The sequence below is a fragment of the Acanthaster planci genome, linkage group LG06 (assembly GCF_054643075.1).
Source record: "Acanthaster planci isolate LZ-2023a linkage group LG06, COTS_SCS, whole genome shotgun sequence".
Classification (NCBI taxonomy): domain Eukaryota; kingdom Metazoa; phylum Echinodermata; class Asteroidea; order Valvatida; family Acanthasteridae; genus Acanthaster; species Acanthaster planci.
In genome coordinates, this window is record NC_141782.1 from 9,640,439 (window position 1) to 9,656,644 (window position 16,206).

Below are 16,206 nucleotides of genomic sequence, written 5' to 3' on the forward strand. Positions count from 1 at the left end.
CCGACAAGGTGCTCATCTGCTGATTTACGTTCCCTGCTGCTTTCCGAGCCCTGCGAGGCAATCATGCAAGCTCCAAATTACCCCCTGATCGCCCCTCATCAGTGCTGGCCTGGACCATTCCGCTTGGTGCAGTGGCGAGCAAAGTGGCCTTGTGCCCCACACAAGTAGCAACAGTTGTCACGCTTATGCAAAGCGGATGGGCCTGTTGATTGTCTCCATGTTTGCTGATTCACCCGGCTACCTGAGATGCGTCCTTCCAGTTCCTGTACTCGTTGACCAAGGTATTGCTGCCCTTGTATCAAACGATCCAATGTGGTCAACTGCCGTTGGACTAGGGTGGTCAGTTCGGTAACCTGGTCACTGGTGAACTTACTTTGACTTGAGTTGGAATTGCCTGCATCCTGGTTGCCTTGCTGATTTTGATTTGATTGTCTTGCCTTGCCCCTGTGCTGTCCCAGTTGTTTCCCTTTGACTGTTTGTTGGCACAACTGGAAACGTTGCTGTCTCATCTCCCTTGCATGGTGAAGTTCTTCGCTAATAACCCGTAGTTCCTGACGGAGACCATTGAAGCTCGTGCGTCGAGGCTGCATCGGAGCGAGTCGCTGCTTCACGGCTTCATCTCGAAGGCCTGTCATGAACTGCGTCGTCAGTAGCAAATCTCGGTCTTCACAGAGTGATGCTTTCCTCCCTTGTCTTCGCTAAACATCTTCAGTGTGCCTTAACAGCGCCTCCAATGCAATTGCGAACTCAGTTGGGTTTTCATCCGGTCGCTGTCTCCTCGCGAAGAATGTAACGATGGGCATCACTGCAGTACAGCCCTCACCAAATTCCTCGATGAGTTCTGTAATAGCTGCCTCTACTGTCGTTTCTCCTCCCCGACTCTCAAGGTTTAAAATGACATCACGTGCTTTCCCCCTCGTGTGCCTCACCACTTCATGGAACTGCACCTGGCTTGGTTGTGGTCCCTTTGCCTCAAGCAAGTAGGACATGTTACGCGCCCAATCTTCAACTTTTAGACCGTGCTTTTCGGAGATTGACCCTGAGAACATCGCAACGTCTTTGACCTGATGAGTGGTATATGCGAACGGTACATGGCGCTCGGCAACTGGGAGGGGTGGATCAAAACCAGCCAACTGTAGGGGACTAAGGTTCGGCTAGTCACAGAGTCCTGTTTGATGAGGGTGGGACTGAATCGGTGTCAAGGAACTACTCAAATCCTTCGAATGACTCGGCTGCTGAAGACTTGGCACAGGCTTACTGGTGTTCGGTGGGAGACAGAGTTCGTGGCGGTCCTCTGACACTATCTGGGGGGGCTGCATCTTTGTAAATTGATCACCACTGGCTTGGATCTGCTCACTGGGTGTGACCTTTGGTTGTGACAGCTGGAAGGTTGGACTTGGTTATGGCATCATGGGTAGTGGCAGACGAAGGCTATCGTCAGGGCCATAGTATGGTAGGTTGAAGTCAGGCGGGCAGCATGGAGTTGACGCCATCATGCACCACAAGAGCTCCCCAACTTATGACACTGTGCTGGGCTGAGTGATTTTTTTTTTGACCGTACAAGCAAATGGCTAAATTCCTAAGAAAGTCAGTCGTCCTGGGTTCCGACACCAAAAAAAATGAGAGAAAAAAATGCCCCGCTAACTTAATACATAAGACTTTGGGAAACATTCAAATCTCCCTTCCACACGTGGAAGAGCAGTGAATGTAATGAAGCCTAAGAATTGGGGTAAAGGACAGAGTTTTTCGATAATGCCAGGAATCGTGAAAAGGGTTGCAGAATTAGAGTGTTGTAAATATTTTCAGGGAGATCAGACCGCAACCGGGGAAACTGATGAAAACAACATAAATGAAGGGACTGTGTTCTAGCCTGGAGATGATTGAAACTAAAAATATTGATATGTCTGGAATTCACAGGAACACTAAGACATATTTCACATTTAACAAGACTAGGAAAAACATTTATAGACAAGGGACAACACAGCAAAATTCCGGCGGTTATATAGGGGCGGCCAGTTGAGAATCTGAAGTCTATCTGCGTAAGCATTACTCCACATTTCTGACCTAAAATGAATTGAGTAGAACGTCGCTGAATATTTTCTAGAATATCACCCTGCTTCTTTGTTTGAGGCAGCTAAGCAGGAAGTCCATACTCCAAGATGGGCGGAAGAACAAGGACCTTGTAGAGGGACAGCTTAGCACGTACAGAGGCATTAAAAACCCGGGCCTCAGTTTTGGTGAAACCGAGCATGCGATTAGCTGATGAACTGACAGATTTAATGTGATCATTCCATGAGAGCTGAGCGCTTAGTGACGCCAAGATATTTGACCTTGTTTGATGCTGTGAGAGAAGTGCCTGAAAGAAACTGGAAAGAACTGAGTCCTTTTGCGGGAAATGTGCATGACTTTAGTTTTAGATGTGTTAAAGGTCATACCATTGGAGGCACTCCAAGCACTCAGCTCATTAAGATCATTCTGAAGTTCAGAGACATCCAAATCTGTATGAATGGAACGGTATAACAAAACATCATCTGCAAACAATACATAAGGGGACTAATGTCGTTGATAAAAGGTTAAAAAGTAGGGGCCCCAAAACACTACCCTGAGGAACACCAGACTTCACCAATGAGCAATCCGAGGTTCGTCCTACAAAACTCACCCTCTGCAGTCGACCCACCAAGAAGTTTTATCCAACTTCATAGAGAACCTCTTACATGTATGTTGAACCCAGAAGCAAACTTACTTATAGTATGGAGAAGTGTGTCATGCGATCAAAGGGCTTTGTCCAGAAAAAAAACCAGTGCGTCAATTCTAGGTGGGTTACGCTGATTAAGCTGTGCAGCCCATGTATGATATGCATTGAGTAATTGAGTAACACAAGATCTATGAGGTAAAAACCATGTTGATTAGCAGAAATTAGGCAGAGATCATCCAAATGCCTTAGGATAACATCCGAAATGACCCTTTCGATGACTTTACATAAAGTGGAGGCGCAAGTTAAAGTGACAGGCTGGTAAATGTTCAAAAAACTGCGATCACCTGATTTAAAGACAGGAGTAATTTGCAGACTTTCAACCAAGGGAACACCTGGTGAACTGGTGAGTCCACGGTACTAGGCCTACTCAAGAATCTCGCACCAATCCCATCAGGCCCAGGTGCCTTCCCCTCATGCCAAGGGTGAAATAATTCGATGAATTCTAGTGTAGAAAAATGGATAGTGGAAAGATAGTCAATCGGAAAATCATAAGATGGCGGGTTATCTGGTACACTGCTCGGTTCAGAAAAAAACTAAGGCAAAGTAACTATTAAATGCAGCGGCTTCATCATGATAATCACGCAGTAAGCATATTATCACCATGTTTGAAAGACAAAGGAGTGGGTGATTGCCTCCTGCTTCTTACATAAGCCCAGAAACGCTTTCTGTTATCTTTAGGTACAAACAATTTATCAATATCTTGTAAGCCTTACAAATTATGAACTTAAGCTGATTACGTACTCCAGTCTTGTAACGGTTCAAATCTTGAATAGATCCAAAGTATTTCGCTTTCTTGAAGAGCAGTGTGTTCCCAGGCTGGAGTGTGTGCAGAAGCGTTTCATGTGAGAGTTAACTCAAGGGCAGTTTCTTCGCTTTCTTGATTTCACTGATCTACTGGAGAGCACATCCTTCATTGCTGCATAAACGATGTCTAAGAACCCTTCCCAAGATTCATTGACATTATCTGCGTCTAGGAAGTCCCAAGGAGGCATCAGTAAAGCATTCAGGTACGGGTCAACCGACCTGGTTTTAATATGAGACAAACTGTCTAACTACTGATGATGGTGGAGGAATACGGCGACAGTTTGATTTGGACTGCATGGTGATCACTTGAAAAAGGGCTCGAAATAGTTTCAACGTGAGAGACATATTCGGGATTTATTTATTTGTCTTTCTTATATTCATTCAATTTGTTTTTTAGGCTTGCCAATAAAAATGTTACTGGATCTCGCCAAAAAATGAGGGTCAGTCAGGAAATCGAAAGCATTGTTTTGGCCTTTGAAAGTTAGTTTCTTCCACCGTTAATTTGGTTGCTCAAACGTCGTTGTTTTCATCTGTTCCATCTAGGTCTATACCTCTCTTACTAAAGAACAGAATGCCTTATCGGTGGGGCGAAGTGGAAATGGGGAGAAGTGGAGATGGGGCGATGTGGGGAAGGGGCGAAGTGGTTAGGGGCGAAATGGTTGGGGGCGACGTGGAAATGGGGCGAAGTGACCGAAACCCGTTGAACATTGTACATGTACGAACGTGACGGTGTAGGCCTAAGATGGTTCATGGCTCAAATTTAGCGGTGTCAACTAAGAAACGCAGGTAGGTTAAAAAGGACTGTACTTCTGTGTACATGTAGCTGCCAAAAGTGCAATTTGGGCACTGCAGTGAAATAAACTAGTCATTCTTGATTGATTTGGGACTAAACGTCAACCGAACCTGTTTGTTTGCAATTGCATGAACAATGTCTGAATTGTCTAACTGTTTAGATTGCATCTTTTTCGTGAGAAATTACATGTATGTGTTCTATTGGATTGCTAAGACGGTTTCCTGCTAAGACAGGCCCATTGGTCATGTTGGTACAGTGTAAGCCCATCATGCATCGCTCGCATTAAGACCTTGAAAAGATAACAGTAGCATGTTAGATGAAATCTAAAAATGGGGCGATGCATGAGGGACTGCACATTAAGACAAGAGCCATTATTATATTAATATATTACTAGGGCCTGTGCCTGGGAGAGCCTGTCTACTGGATACCCCCAGAACTTTGGGTTCGTGAACCCAGAAGTTCTGGGTAGGCCTAAGGCCCTGTCTTGACTGGACTTGCCCCCAGAACTGGGCGTTTGTTAATTTCAGGACCCTGTTCCTATAATAGAATGGAAAGTTACTTTTAACTTTAAAACGTACCTTGCTAATTACACTGTCTTCATGCTCAATAACTGCAGGATTAATTTTGTGGAAATGGGCTAGGATTTTGTACATATGATAAAAATGGTGTTCATTACCTTTAGCACCAGTAGACAAGGAAACACAGTCCACTTTCTCAAACTAACTAACATTTTGAACTTAAGGAACCATTGCTCAATCCTGATATAGGCCTAATTTAGGTAAATTTTGACAATATTTAAGTCAGAAAACCACAAATTTCTAATCTCAGTTTGGCAAAAGACAACCGCTTGATTGACTCACACCATTTTGTTTCTCGTGTGGTTACCCAACTCGGGCATTTTAAATTCATCGAAACAAACCTCCTTCCAGGTCAAGGAACCAGACTACAGTTGCCAATTTGTCATCATTCACAGCTCTTCGGGGTAGTCATGTACGCTGCCATTTTACCTCTAAATTTCCCTCAAAACCAAAAGCCCTGTTTTCTTTTCTTTTGATATCACCAGCAACTTGTTCAGATAAGTTGTTTTTAAAAAGTAGAATTTGTTCCCTTATTGGAACAGGGTGCTGAAGGTATAGAACATCATAAAAATGGGGTTCTGATGCTTACAAACGACATCCGCCCTGCTCTCACGTGGGAACGGGGCAGATGTCGGATCCCACAATTCTGGGAGTAGACTAGCCTAACATCCATGACCATGTACATGTATGGTATTGTCGCCAGGCCAGGTCCCTAATTTTTGTGATCTATTATCAAGTCAGATTAGTTTTCACAGTTATTGGCCAATTAAGAAACCTGGTGACTATACCGTCATGCCCGTCATGGATGTTTATAGGCCTACATCATGGAAGAACAAGATCTTGAGCTATTTGGTTGGCATAGTGGTTCTTTCTCTGCCTTCCATCGGGTTTGATTCATGGCTCGGTCCATTTTGGTCTCTTTTTGTTGTTTCAACACAGCCATTCAACATGTTTCATGACTACATATACATAAACCAATTTACTGCCAACATGCTGGTATCGTTGAATGGATGATAAGCACAGTCAACATGATCCAGATCTTTGTTGGGGGGGCCAGACTGCAATAAACAACGTGTATCCCCAGAGCATGAGCTAAAAGAATGTTTAACAAAAGTGAACCGCAATGTACATGTACATACATGTAAATGTGCTTCTGGGGTCAAGTGTGAAATACTGCTGTACAACTTAAGCACTCAACGAAGCATGACTCAGTGCAAACACTGAACAGATGTTTATAACCAGCTTCATCACTGGTGTCCAGATGCCTGATACCAAGTTCAGGATGAAACAGCTATTGCAAGTTTATGAGTTATCACTGTCTGGTTCCCAGATCAAAAAGATCCCAATTTGGTTTGTTGCAGGTAGCTGTTAAACAAAGGGATAAATCGGCGTGATAAACAAATTGAGACAACACAATAGAGACCAGAATTTCACAAACAGATTGGAGAATTGCACTTCAGTCAAATTTTTAAACTAATTGGGTGAGTAGAGCCATATGAATTTTGGCATAGGGCCAAGGATATTGAGGTACTCCAGTAGACTGGCTCTAGTATGGGGCTAGATCTAGACATGCTAAACATTCAGATATCTGATCATCATCTTTTCAGCTACAGGTCATCCGGTTCAACTGTTGCCCACCACATCAGCTTTGTTGTAAAAATACTTGGACACTGACGGTGGACAATGGCGTCTGAGAAGTTTGAACCCTTGGTGGAAAGCCTGGAACGTTTTGTTGAGAACACTCGACAACTGGGAATTATTGTCAGTGACTTTCAACCTCAGGGACAGATAACGCTCAACCAAAAGCTGTAAGAATTATTCAGTATTGGGTATAAATTTTGCATTTGATTTTGAGGTTGTAGAATTAATGGCACCTTTGTTCGAGTGCCAGCCGATATCTTTTCTTCTATTTATGAGTTATGACAATTATCTTGGCCTTTCTTGGTGATTTTTTTTTTTACCAAATCTGACTGGATGCTCGACAAAATAATATGATCTTTCTTAACACCCTTATTTATCAAATTAAAGATGTCCAGTTTTGTAATCGTTTTCTGCATAACATTAAATGGGATGTGTGAGTTGAAGAGGTTTCTGGCAAAAATGTTGAGGGGTTAGAATTTATGTTGAGCTGAAGATCCACCTATATGTAATTGAAGGGAGGTTTAAAGAAGTATTTTCCATAGTCTAAACTGTTTCATAATGGGTGTTTTTGTTTTGGTTCAAGACACACCCTGGTGACAGGTTTGTTGGAGATGGAGAAAACCAAGACACAGGTTCAAGATGTTCAAGTACCCTTGGAGGTCTTCGAGTGAGTACTGTGACAAAACAAATCTTAACCCGTACCTTCTAGGCCCGTCCACTCTGATATAGCCTCAACTCTTCCAAATTCCTCCATTTTTTCATTAATATGCTCCTCGGGGATGTGACCATTGCCCCAGTACTTCAACATCCTCTGACAATAACTGTCAAAATGTTGATACTGTGTGAATAATATTTTGGAGCTATGTAGTTGCTTTACAATATAACCCAGGCTCATATTTATACATGGCTAAGCATTAACAACACAAGGTCTGGCTCATAACCTTGTCATGCAGCATTATTCCTTTGAAATCCTCCACTCATACAAGTAAGATTTTGAATGAAGGATTTAGGAAGGTTAGAGCTTAGGCTTAAATGACAGGTGAATAATAAATAATAGGTACACCATACCCTGTGCAATGTAATTTAGTTGTCACTAGGTATTCAATTTTCCTCTTCCTACTTTTTTGGTCTTTCAGTTACATCGACCAGGGCCGCAATCCCCAGCTGTATACCAAGGACTGTATGGAGAAAGCCGTCATCAAGAATGAACAAGTCAAGGGCAAGATTGAGACATTTTCAGTAAGTACTAACTGAACTTGAACTTGCGGGAATAATCCGGGCCCTGTTGTGATGTACTTTTTTCCCATGTCTGCTTTGGGCCTGGATGTGGGATTAGCATTCGACGGAAGCCATGGATGCAGAAAGCACCTGGAATGGGTGTGATTGACCATGTTGACTGATATGGACACATATTTTTTTTTCATTTCATTTATTTCCATATTTCCTGAATGTCTGAATACTTGGACTTTATTTTAGGACAATGAAACTTGTCTGTCAAGTCCAGTGTTTGGGGGCCAAACATTCTTGAGTAGGAATGGATGTATCATGTTCACAATAATGAGTCAAAGTTTTGTTCATTAAAGAAACTCTGTGAACAGATAAACTTTTGTTATATACTGGAACTGTCCAGTTGTCTCTGCAGCTCATGTTTCTTTTGTCCAACTTCCAGAAATTCAAGAAGAACTTGATCACAGAGCTGAACAAGATGTTTCCTGAAGAGATGGAGCAGTACAAGGTGCACCGAGGTGACACATGAACACAGAGCAGCAGAGCACGATGGATGGATTCTGTTGGCCTGGCCCAAGACCCAGCTAACATCTGCAGCAAGCACCACGGAGGGATCCAGCGGTTCACATACACCCCGACTGCAGACTCTGTGACAACTTTACAAGTTGTCTTGTGTATCAGGATAACGCTTGCTTATGATTGGCCCTATTTCACAAAGACTTGGCCCAACTGCTGAGTTCAAGGCAAAAACCTCTGGTGGGTCTGTTATACATGATAAACAAAGATCTAGAGAGTTTTTGGACTGAAACGTATGCCCTTCCCTGCAGTCAACAGTATTCAAGACTCAGTAGCTTGAAAGAGTGTACCAAGTTTGAATAGTGAAACTGGATTACAGTCAACTCTCGACGTCAAGAACGATGCCTTTACAAGGTTGGACTTCACAAATGCTGACCCTTGGTGATCATGTGTTCAAACTCTGTGCTGCATTCATACTGCATCATCGTAGTTCTCATGAGAAGGCTGGGACAATGTTCTAAACGAAGTAACCATACTATGTGCCAGTTTGATTTGGACTGGCAGTGCAGCTGCAGTTATATCTTAGGGTTATTACAGTTGCTGTACCCTACTGCTACAATAACGAACCAGGTTTACATATCTGATGCTCGTTAGCAGTGCTGCATGCACTCATCCCAACCTTTTAATCAGTTCTGTAGACAAAACTAATTTGAATCTCCTTTGAAATGCTAGGAATGTCACATAATCAAATGGGGGAGGTTATGGGTGGAAAAGATGCTAACACTGGGAATTTACGTATATGTTTCTGAGATCGGGAGCCTTTACACAAAGTTGAAGTGGGGTGTTTTACATTAAAATTTGTCAATTTTCTGGAATAACCCTTTTGGCTATCTCTTCCTCCTCTGAGATTCATGCTTGTGTGACACTAAAAGTCAATGCAAGGAATTCAATAAATGGAGCCCTGGACCATGCCTTCTGAGCAATTTGATGTGATTTTTATTAATTTATTTGGTTAGAATATGTACATAAGATACAGTATTATCTGCTTCCTAGCTCATTGCTAAAATGACAATAAAGCAAACAGCAACACAGTTTACACACACATCCAAGGATACTCGCATTCTAAAGTTGCTTTTTTTAACAGTTGCAACTTTCTGAATGAACCATACAAAGGATGTTTTTCTTAATGCATATTGAATAAGCCATTTGCGAGTTAAATTTGAATAAAATCTAGCACACAGTTATCTGATTGCACATGAACATAATAATTTGAATTCCTCAGACTAAAGACAATGTTGCTATACCTCGTAATTCGGGGCAAGCTTTTGCTTAGCGACCACCATCTCTGGAATAGACTGGTTCCTTTGTGCCCTTCTTTTTCCATTGAGAACAGTGTATTGTTGCAAGGCGTCTCTTATGGAACTAAGGAAAAGCTTGCCCCAAATCACGAGGTATATCAACAGTGGCTATAGTATGGAGAATTCCAATTGTTATGTTCATGTAATTTAAAGAACTCAGTGTACCAGATTATTCAAATTTAACTCGCAAAAGGCTTATTTCATCCTGTGAATTACTTTGCATTGCAAAATGCAAAAACCAACAGATGAAGTTATGAACTACTGACATTAAGCGTTACTGTTTTTGGACATGACTGAGTGGGCACCATAAATTCAGCCAATTCCTGCACTGCTCATTTCACTCTAGTACAAACTCTCTACACTGATGAAACTTGTATATATTTCACCAAGATAAACCAAACAGTGCAAACATGTTTTATTACACGTAATTTACTGTTCTAGAAACGCAGTGTTTGGCAACCAACAAAGGAATCCTTCATAGGTTTTTTCCAAGCTTAACTACATGGATTAAGTTCTGCAACTTGCTGATGGAATTACATTGTCGTTTATGTTGCACTTGTCCCAAGTTCTCAAAGTGACAAGGTACAAGAACCACATTCCTTTACAAATACCGACCATTGGTGGTCATTTGTTCAAAATCTGTGCAACATTTATTTATGCTGCATCATTACAATAATGTTTTGGAGCGGAGTTTGCTACAATGCACAGCTGTGGCCCACGGCCTCTTGAGGGCTCTGCACATTCAAGAGACTAATTTGAGTCTGCGTTCAATGGGGATCATTCAAGAGTGGGACGTCAAGCAGCACTGCACGCAGAATTCGCCACATTTTGTTTAAATGTCCCCTGTGTTACAACACAGGACATCCCTGAGTGTTTCCGTCATACCCTTTTTGAACTGGTTAAGCCATCTTTCCCATGCCATTGCAACTTTCAAAGGACTCTTAAAACCAGGCACATTTCAAAAAGAGATGGATCCTCCTTTGGGAAGAACCCCTACTGGGGCATAAGATGTTCAGAGCACTTTTTAAAAGAAAGTTCAACAATTCTTTATCAAGATTTTGTGACCTGTACTATCATCTCACACCAGAGTGTCAGTTAAGATCTGTCAGACCCAAGGGGTGAAGAATGTACAGAGAACAGACGTGCAACTAGAAGTCAGAAAAGCAAATAGGAAATTCCACACTACAAAAGATGCACAATGTTTTTCAGTTTGCCATGGCATAGTGGTGAAGTAAAAACGAAAATTGTAGATCCAATGGAAAGTTGCATATCAGATAGCTCAACAAGGGAATACAGATGACTTGGTATTCTGAAAGTAATGGAGTCACTTTTCCAATGAGATGGATGTTATAGATCTTGTCACATTGAACGCGGCTTGAGAATAAGCTTTCCTGTCTGTGAAAGGAAAAAAAAGGATATTTTAACATTAGTTGAAATTACAAAAAATATAACTGCACTTTTGCTTTCAAGAACAACCTTTTCCAATCAGGCAAAAACTCCAAGGGACCCCCATACATATTCTTTCATCTTGTACCATAACACCACATGAAAACCCATGGAGAAATTGACCTCTTGCAAGTTGTGAAGTCATTATTAATACTTATATTTAAATGTTGCAAGATTTTCAGAATGGATAATACACAATGTGGTTTTAAATATCAACCAGACAGCATGGTGTAAAACGACAGACAGGCAAACCTCGTTAATACGAGGTCCTTCGGACTTGGCAGATTACCTTGTTATAACAGATGCCTTGTATTATCAAGAATGAAATCAATAAAAAGCCAGAGGTTGGGACCTAAACATTTCCTTGTCTTAAGCAAGATGTGTTAATACTGTTCTTATTAAAAAGGTTTGAATGTATAAAGACACAATTAAGTATTCTTGATGAAGAGTTTGAAGAAAAGTCGGCCTGAAACTCACGTCATCACAGGACATGTTGAAGTCTGCAAGAACAGAGCGACATCGTGCTGTTATTCTGGACACATGCTTGTCAAGGTTCCAACACAATACATGTAATGCGTCATCAAATATCCCTCTGGATGACCCGATTGCTAAGAATTTGGAAAACTTTAATATCGATCTCCTTTGAAGTGTGAGACAAGTGGAAAGCTGGTACCGATGTTATGATTAGTGGAAATTAGTACAAAAATCATCACGTTTTCGGAACATATAAACACGGCAGTCACTTGAGTGTTTGAGAAGAAAAAAAGACCATCCTGTTTGACACATTAGGTGTTCAAATTCTGGGCTGTCTTACAACAGGTGACGTTACAAACCTTGGCAGATTGTTGCCAAATGGTTCACTGGACTAGTCTAACTTCTGTTGACCAGAAAATACTGGTATCTACCAACAAGGTTGAAGTTCTGCCCCTTGATTTCTAATTTGAAATGAATTGGAATTTCATATCCTGGTTCATGGTGAAAGGATACATGGCTGGCGCAACGACCCGTTTGTGAATCCCGCACAAGAACAGCAATATAAGGCAGAGACCACTCAGGGCAAAATATGGGTGGTTGTAGAGAGACTGTATAAATGACACCTGAATAACAAAATGTACAACAATTATGAAATGCCCAAAATGACAAAGACAATACTTCCTAGTCTACACATGGTTTGAAAGTTGGTGGAGTTCAGATAAGTTTGTTTCTGTTTCTGTTTGTTTCTGTTATAAACAAATAATCTACAATAAAGACAGTATTTCCTTGTATAAACATGGATTTGAAAGTGGGCGGAATTCGGGTAAGTTTGTTTCTGTTTGTTTCTGTTATAAACAAATAATCTACAATAAAGACAGTACTTCCTTGTATAAACATGGATTTGAAAGTGGGCGGAATTCGGGTAAGTTTGTTTCTGTTATCTTCAAACAATTAACAAAGATATCTTCGTTATTACATAATTGCAATCCACCATTCGAAAAGCCAGGTTGTTATCCTGAAAATGACAGCCATAAAATACGCATGAACAATGCACGTTCCGCAGCTTTTACTACCTGTAACTACCAGAGCTTTTAGCGAACAAATCTTTTACTTTGGATCACTGTGAAATATGAATATTAACAATGAGGAGAGGAAGTGAAAACCACCTTAATTACCTACTTCAAGTTCAGCCTACTTTGGGGCTATTTGGTCAAATTAACAAAAGTGACAATAATGAGGATGAGATTTTGAGCTGAAAACACGTCTTCTACTGCATGAATGTGCATGACTGCCATAATAATATCTTCATAAACTGAGTAAATATGTAATTCCAGAAATTAGGGGTCCATTTTTTTGGTGTCCCTTTTTCGTGTCCCTGCCACATCTGACATAAATTTGTAAGCTTAGAACACATTTTCTAATTTCCAAGAGTGATGAATTAATGGAAATTACCTGCCAAACAAATAGTAATAGTTTGAAATTAAATTCCGGTGATGTTTCCATGTCAAATAACAAAGGTCATACATGTATGTAACAGGGACACAAAAATGTCACACTTTTGGACCCCTAATTTCTGGAATTACCCACATGTACATGTAGCTTTTGCAGGTAAAGTCACTGATGCCACATGCTGTTACTGGTTCAAGAAGTATTAAGGAAATGACCTTTGGTCTTCAGACTGAAAAGTCAAAACATTAAAGTGATGTCACATCAGTGTAGCTTGGATATGGACCGCTGTCATAAATTGTCACAATGGAGGTGACATTTCTGAAAGTCAAAAAATAACCAACCTACAAAATATAATATCTCTGAACTTTTCTTTTATTCAGTAACTCTCCTGAAAATTGGAAAAAGAAAATCCAAAGTAATGGACTAACTTGTGATGTTTCCTTATCCAGAAGCCAACACCACGCACCTAGAGCTGTGATTGTTGATATGATAACAAGAACAACTGCGGAAAAATGACAGAGGATTCATCAATTACTTATTTTACCTTAAATTAGAAATTTGAGGTAACTGCAAGCCAAAAAAATGAATCTTAATGAATTAAAACTCTTAAAATGACCTTGATAATGCAATAACAACATGATTTTTTTAAAGTGATATTGAAAAACGTCGGTAATTCATGTGAACTAATGATCAGTGCATTAAGTTTCCAACCCCCTAGAAAGTTCAAATCCTCCACTTTATAAAAACGAGCCATGTTTACTTACCTCTCCAACACCATGACTGTGGTCGCTGGTTGGCAATGTACTCAGTCAACCTGCGCTCAAATGCCTTCAAATCTGAATAACAGATAAAACAAACCGAAACAATATATGCAATATTTATTCACCAAAGACATGGAATGATATACAAATAATAGCAGACGGCTCATATTAAACTGCTGTGTGTAACAAAAAACTCTCATTGAAGTTGATACCTATGTTATGAATTTCATTTTTCTCTGGCATGTCCAAACACACCAAACCAGAAAAGAATTCATAAGTCAATTATTAAGAAACTTTAATTTGGACCCATCCAACAATCTTCACACTCTAAACAATATTTATGAGAAAGTACAACACTGCCCCGGATACAACACTGCCCCTACCCATTTTTTTAAAGCATCAAATGTCATCTTTTGCACTGAGTCAATCAGGTTTTGACTACTTACCTTCTGTCTGCACTTGCTCCACCGGCATTTTCATCGTAAAATACTTTTTGATCTGCAGGTTTTTTAAATTTGAGATACATGTAATCAGCAAGTCAGCAAACATTACCATTCCAACTCAGTCATAGGCCTACACTTGCCCTTTGTGGTTGAAGTGAACAGTATCTTATCTAAGTGTATGATTGTCACAGTAAAACACACAGTTATGACAATGTAAAATTTGAATCAAAGCAGTCGTGTAATGACGCAGAAACATGAGAACTCAAAGGAAAACACCATCGCCTAACTAACAGAGTATCTTTCTTGGGGGCATTTGTGGATATTTATAGGTAGTGTCACCATATCTGGTAGTTACCTCTCTTTCTAGGTAAGGTTAGAGGCATCTGTCCCCGGGGAAAGATTGAGACATCCCCAATGTCAGCAGAGTTAGGTTTAGGTAAAATTATTCTCCCTGTTGACGAGACAGACGATCCCCACAGTACGGTTTGGGTACTAGCACACCGTGACATTCATTCATTGTACCTGTACTGCGCCGTTGATCATATTTATGAAAATGGCGCATTACAAATTTTCAATTATCATTGTTATTATTGTAGGTACAGCTCCACTCAGTGGAGCACTAGTAGGCCTACCGGTAGGCCTTGGCCTAGTCCTCTTTTTTGAATTTTGTATTGGATCAGTTCATGGATTGAAAAAGCAGAAATGGAAGAGTATGAGTAGCAAGCCCAGGCATAACTTAGTCCAAGTAACTTGGCCTCTACAAATTGCCTTTTTTATTATTTGGACATGGTAGGCCGATAGGACCCAACCATGTCCAAATGTTAAAAAAGGCAATTTGTAGAAGAGTCCAAACATGCCAAGTGACTCCGACTAGGCCTAGGCGTAACTTAGGCTAGGTCCTAATGTTTAAGGCCTAAATTTTCATTTTCATTTCATTTCATTTATTATTTCTCAGGTACATGTATCAGGACGAAGACAACAAGCATAAAACAGGACATGGAAAATTACTAAATACACAGTACAAACTGGTAAAACCCCTGCAGGACTGCCAAGAAGCAAACTTAATCATTATCATGAGGCTCTCCTAAGATGCTATCAGAAAAAGAGAATAAATAACACAATATATTAAGGGGAAAAGACAGGACACTGATTATCAATATCAGCGCTTATAAAAATAATTAACAAGTAAAAGTAGGCCTACGGTAATATCCAGAAATAACAAAATAACTAATACCGGAATAAATAATAAACTTATTCCTCATTTAGTAATAGGACACATGTACACTGCGCTAATGACAGAAAAATACACAGATTACAATAAAATTCTAAAAACCCTAAATAGTTCCATGTGTAAAATCTTGATAGGTCAAAGTCTTGTGCTCCACTAAGCATGCTTAGTCATGTCAGTGGAACTAGTACTAGTATTATAGGTCCATGTACATGTATTGCATGTATTGTGTTCTTTTTCCTCCATGCTTGTACAGAGGGAGGGAGAATGGCATCCCAGAGGCTGGGCCCCCGCTATGCTGGGAGAGGGGACGTCCCCATATCTCCCTCAATTGCAAAACACCTTCATGACCTCGGAGTTGGCACTTGGACTTGGAGGAGGTTGAAAACAACATCGACATTAACTAAGATCAGGAGCCCTATTTCTACCTCAATGGTGTAATTCACTCTATTTTTAAAGAATAAGCTGACCTTTATTTGAACCAATCAATGACAATGATGCCAGTAAAGAAAACGCACTGCGTCCTTGCTCTATGGTCACACCAAGATATATGCGTCCTCCAAACAAAACATATACCTGAAGGCTGAACAAGTTGAAGTACGAAGTTAGTATTTTAGTAACAATGTAATTTTAGTAGAAGAAAAGACGGTCAGGCTCCACACTACTCAAAATATAATATATAAAGGAAAATATAGACTGGTGCCAAAGCAAACATAAATCATTTCAACCTCCA

The 16,206-nt window shown here is 40.5% G+C and overlaps 2 protein-coding genes across 4 annotated transcripts; one reads left to right on the plus strand and one right to left on the minus strand.

Moving 5' to 3' along the window:
• The first annotated feature begins 4,190 nt into the window (after positions 1–4,190).
• On the plus strand, positions 4,191–9,297 carry med10 (mediator complex subunit 10). Of its 3 annotated transcripts, XM_087138356.1 has the most exons (6): positions 4,272–4,345; positions 6,292–6,411; positions 6,538–6,738; positions 7,155–7,238; positions 7,708–7,810; positions 8,241–9,297. In XM_087138356.1, the coding sequence occupies exons 3-6, from the start codon at positions 6,614–6,616 to the stop codon at positions 8,325–8,327; spliced, it is 399 nt and encodes a 132-aa protein (XP_086994482.1). In that variant the 5' UTR covers positions 4,272–4,345; positions 6,292–6,411; positions 6,538–6,613; the 3' UTR covers positions 8,328–9,297. The 3 variants fall into 3 exon arrangements, with proteins under 3 accessions (XP_022084120.1, XP_022084121.1, XP_086994482.1); XM_022228428.2 differs by lacking the exon at positions 6,292–6,411 and having other exon boundaries at positions 4,191–4,345; XM_022228429.2 differs by lacking the exon at positions 6,292–6,411 and having other exon boundaries at positions 4,234–4,345; positions 6,544–6,738.
• cnep1r1 (CTD nuclear envelope phosphatase 1 regulatory subunit 1) lies at positions 9,288–16,105 on the minus strand. Its single transcript, XM_022228423.2, has 7 exons — positions 15,944–16,105; positions 14,249–14,300; positions 13,806–13,877; positions 13,470–13,543; positions 12,106–12,215; positions 11,596–11,650; positions 9,288–11,067 (listed from the first exon to the last, which is right to left on the minus strand). Exons 2-7 carry the CDS (start codon positions 14,280–14,282, stop codon positions 11,032–11,034), a joined length of 381 nt encoding a protein of 126 aa, XP_022084115.1. The 5' UTR covers positions 14,283–14,300; positions 15,944–16,105; the 3' UTR covers positions 9,288–11,031.
• Positions 16,106–16,206: the final 101 nt, after the last annotated feature.

Excerpts from the sequence above, each read along its gene's own strand:
- med10 (XM_022228428.2), top strand. The coding sequence starts at position 6,614 with ATGGCGTCTGAGAAGTTTGAACCCTTGGTGGAAAGCCTGGAACGTTTT. Across the intron at positions 6,739-7,154 it reads ATAACGCTCAACCAAAAGCT|ACACACCCTGGTGACAGGTT; the intron begins GTAAGAATTATT and ends TTTTGGTTCAAG. Across the intron at positions 7,239-7,707 it reads GTACCCTTGGAGGTCTTCGA|TTACATCGACCAGGGCCGCA; the intron begins GTGAGTACTGTG and ends TTGGTCTTTCAG.
- cnep1r1 (XM_022228423.2), bottom strand. The coding sequence starts at position 14,282 with ATGAAAATGCCGGTGGAGCAAGTGCAGACAGAAG. Across the intron at positions 12,216-13,469 it reads TGGATAAGGAAACATCACAA|GTGTCATTTATACAGTCTCT; the intron begins GTTAGTCCATTA and ends TTTGTTATTCAG. Across the intron at positions 11,651-12,105 it reads CGGGTCGTTGCGCCAGCCAT|AATAACAGCACGATGTCGCT; the intron begins GTATCCTTTCAC and ends GCATGTGTCCAG.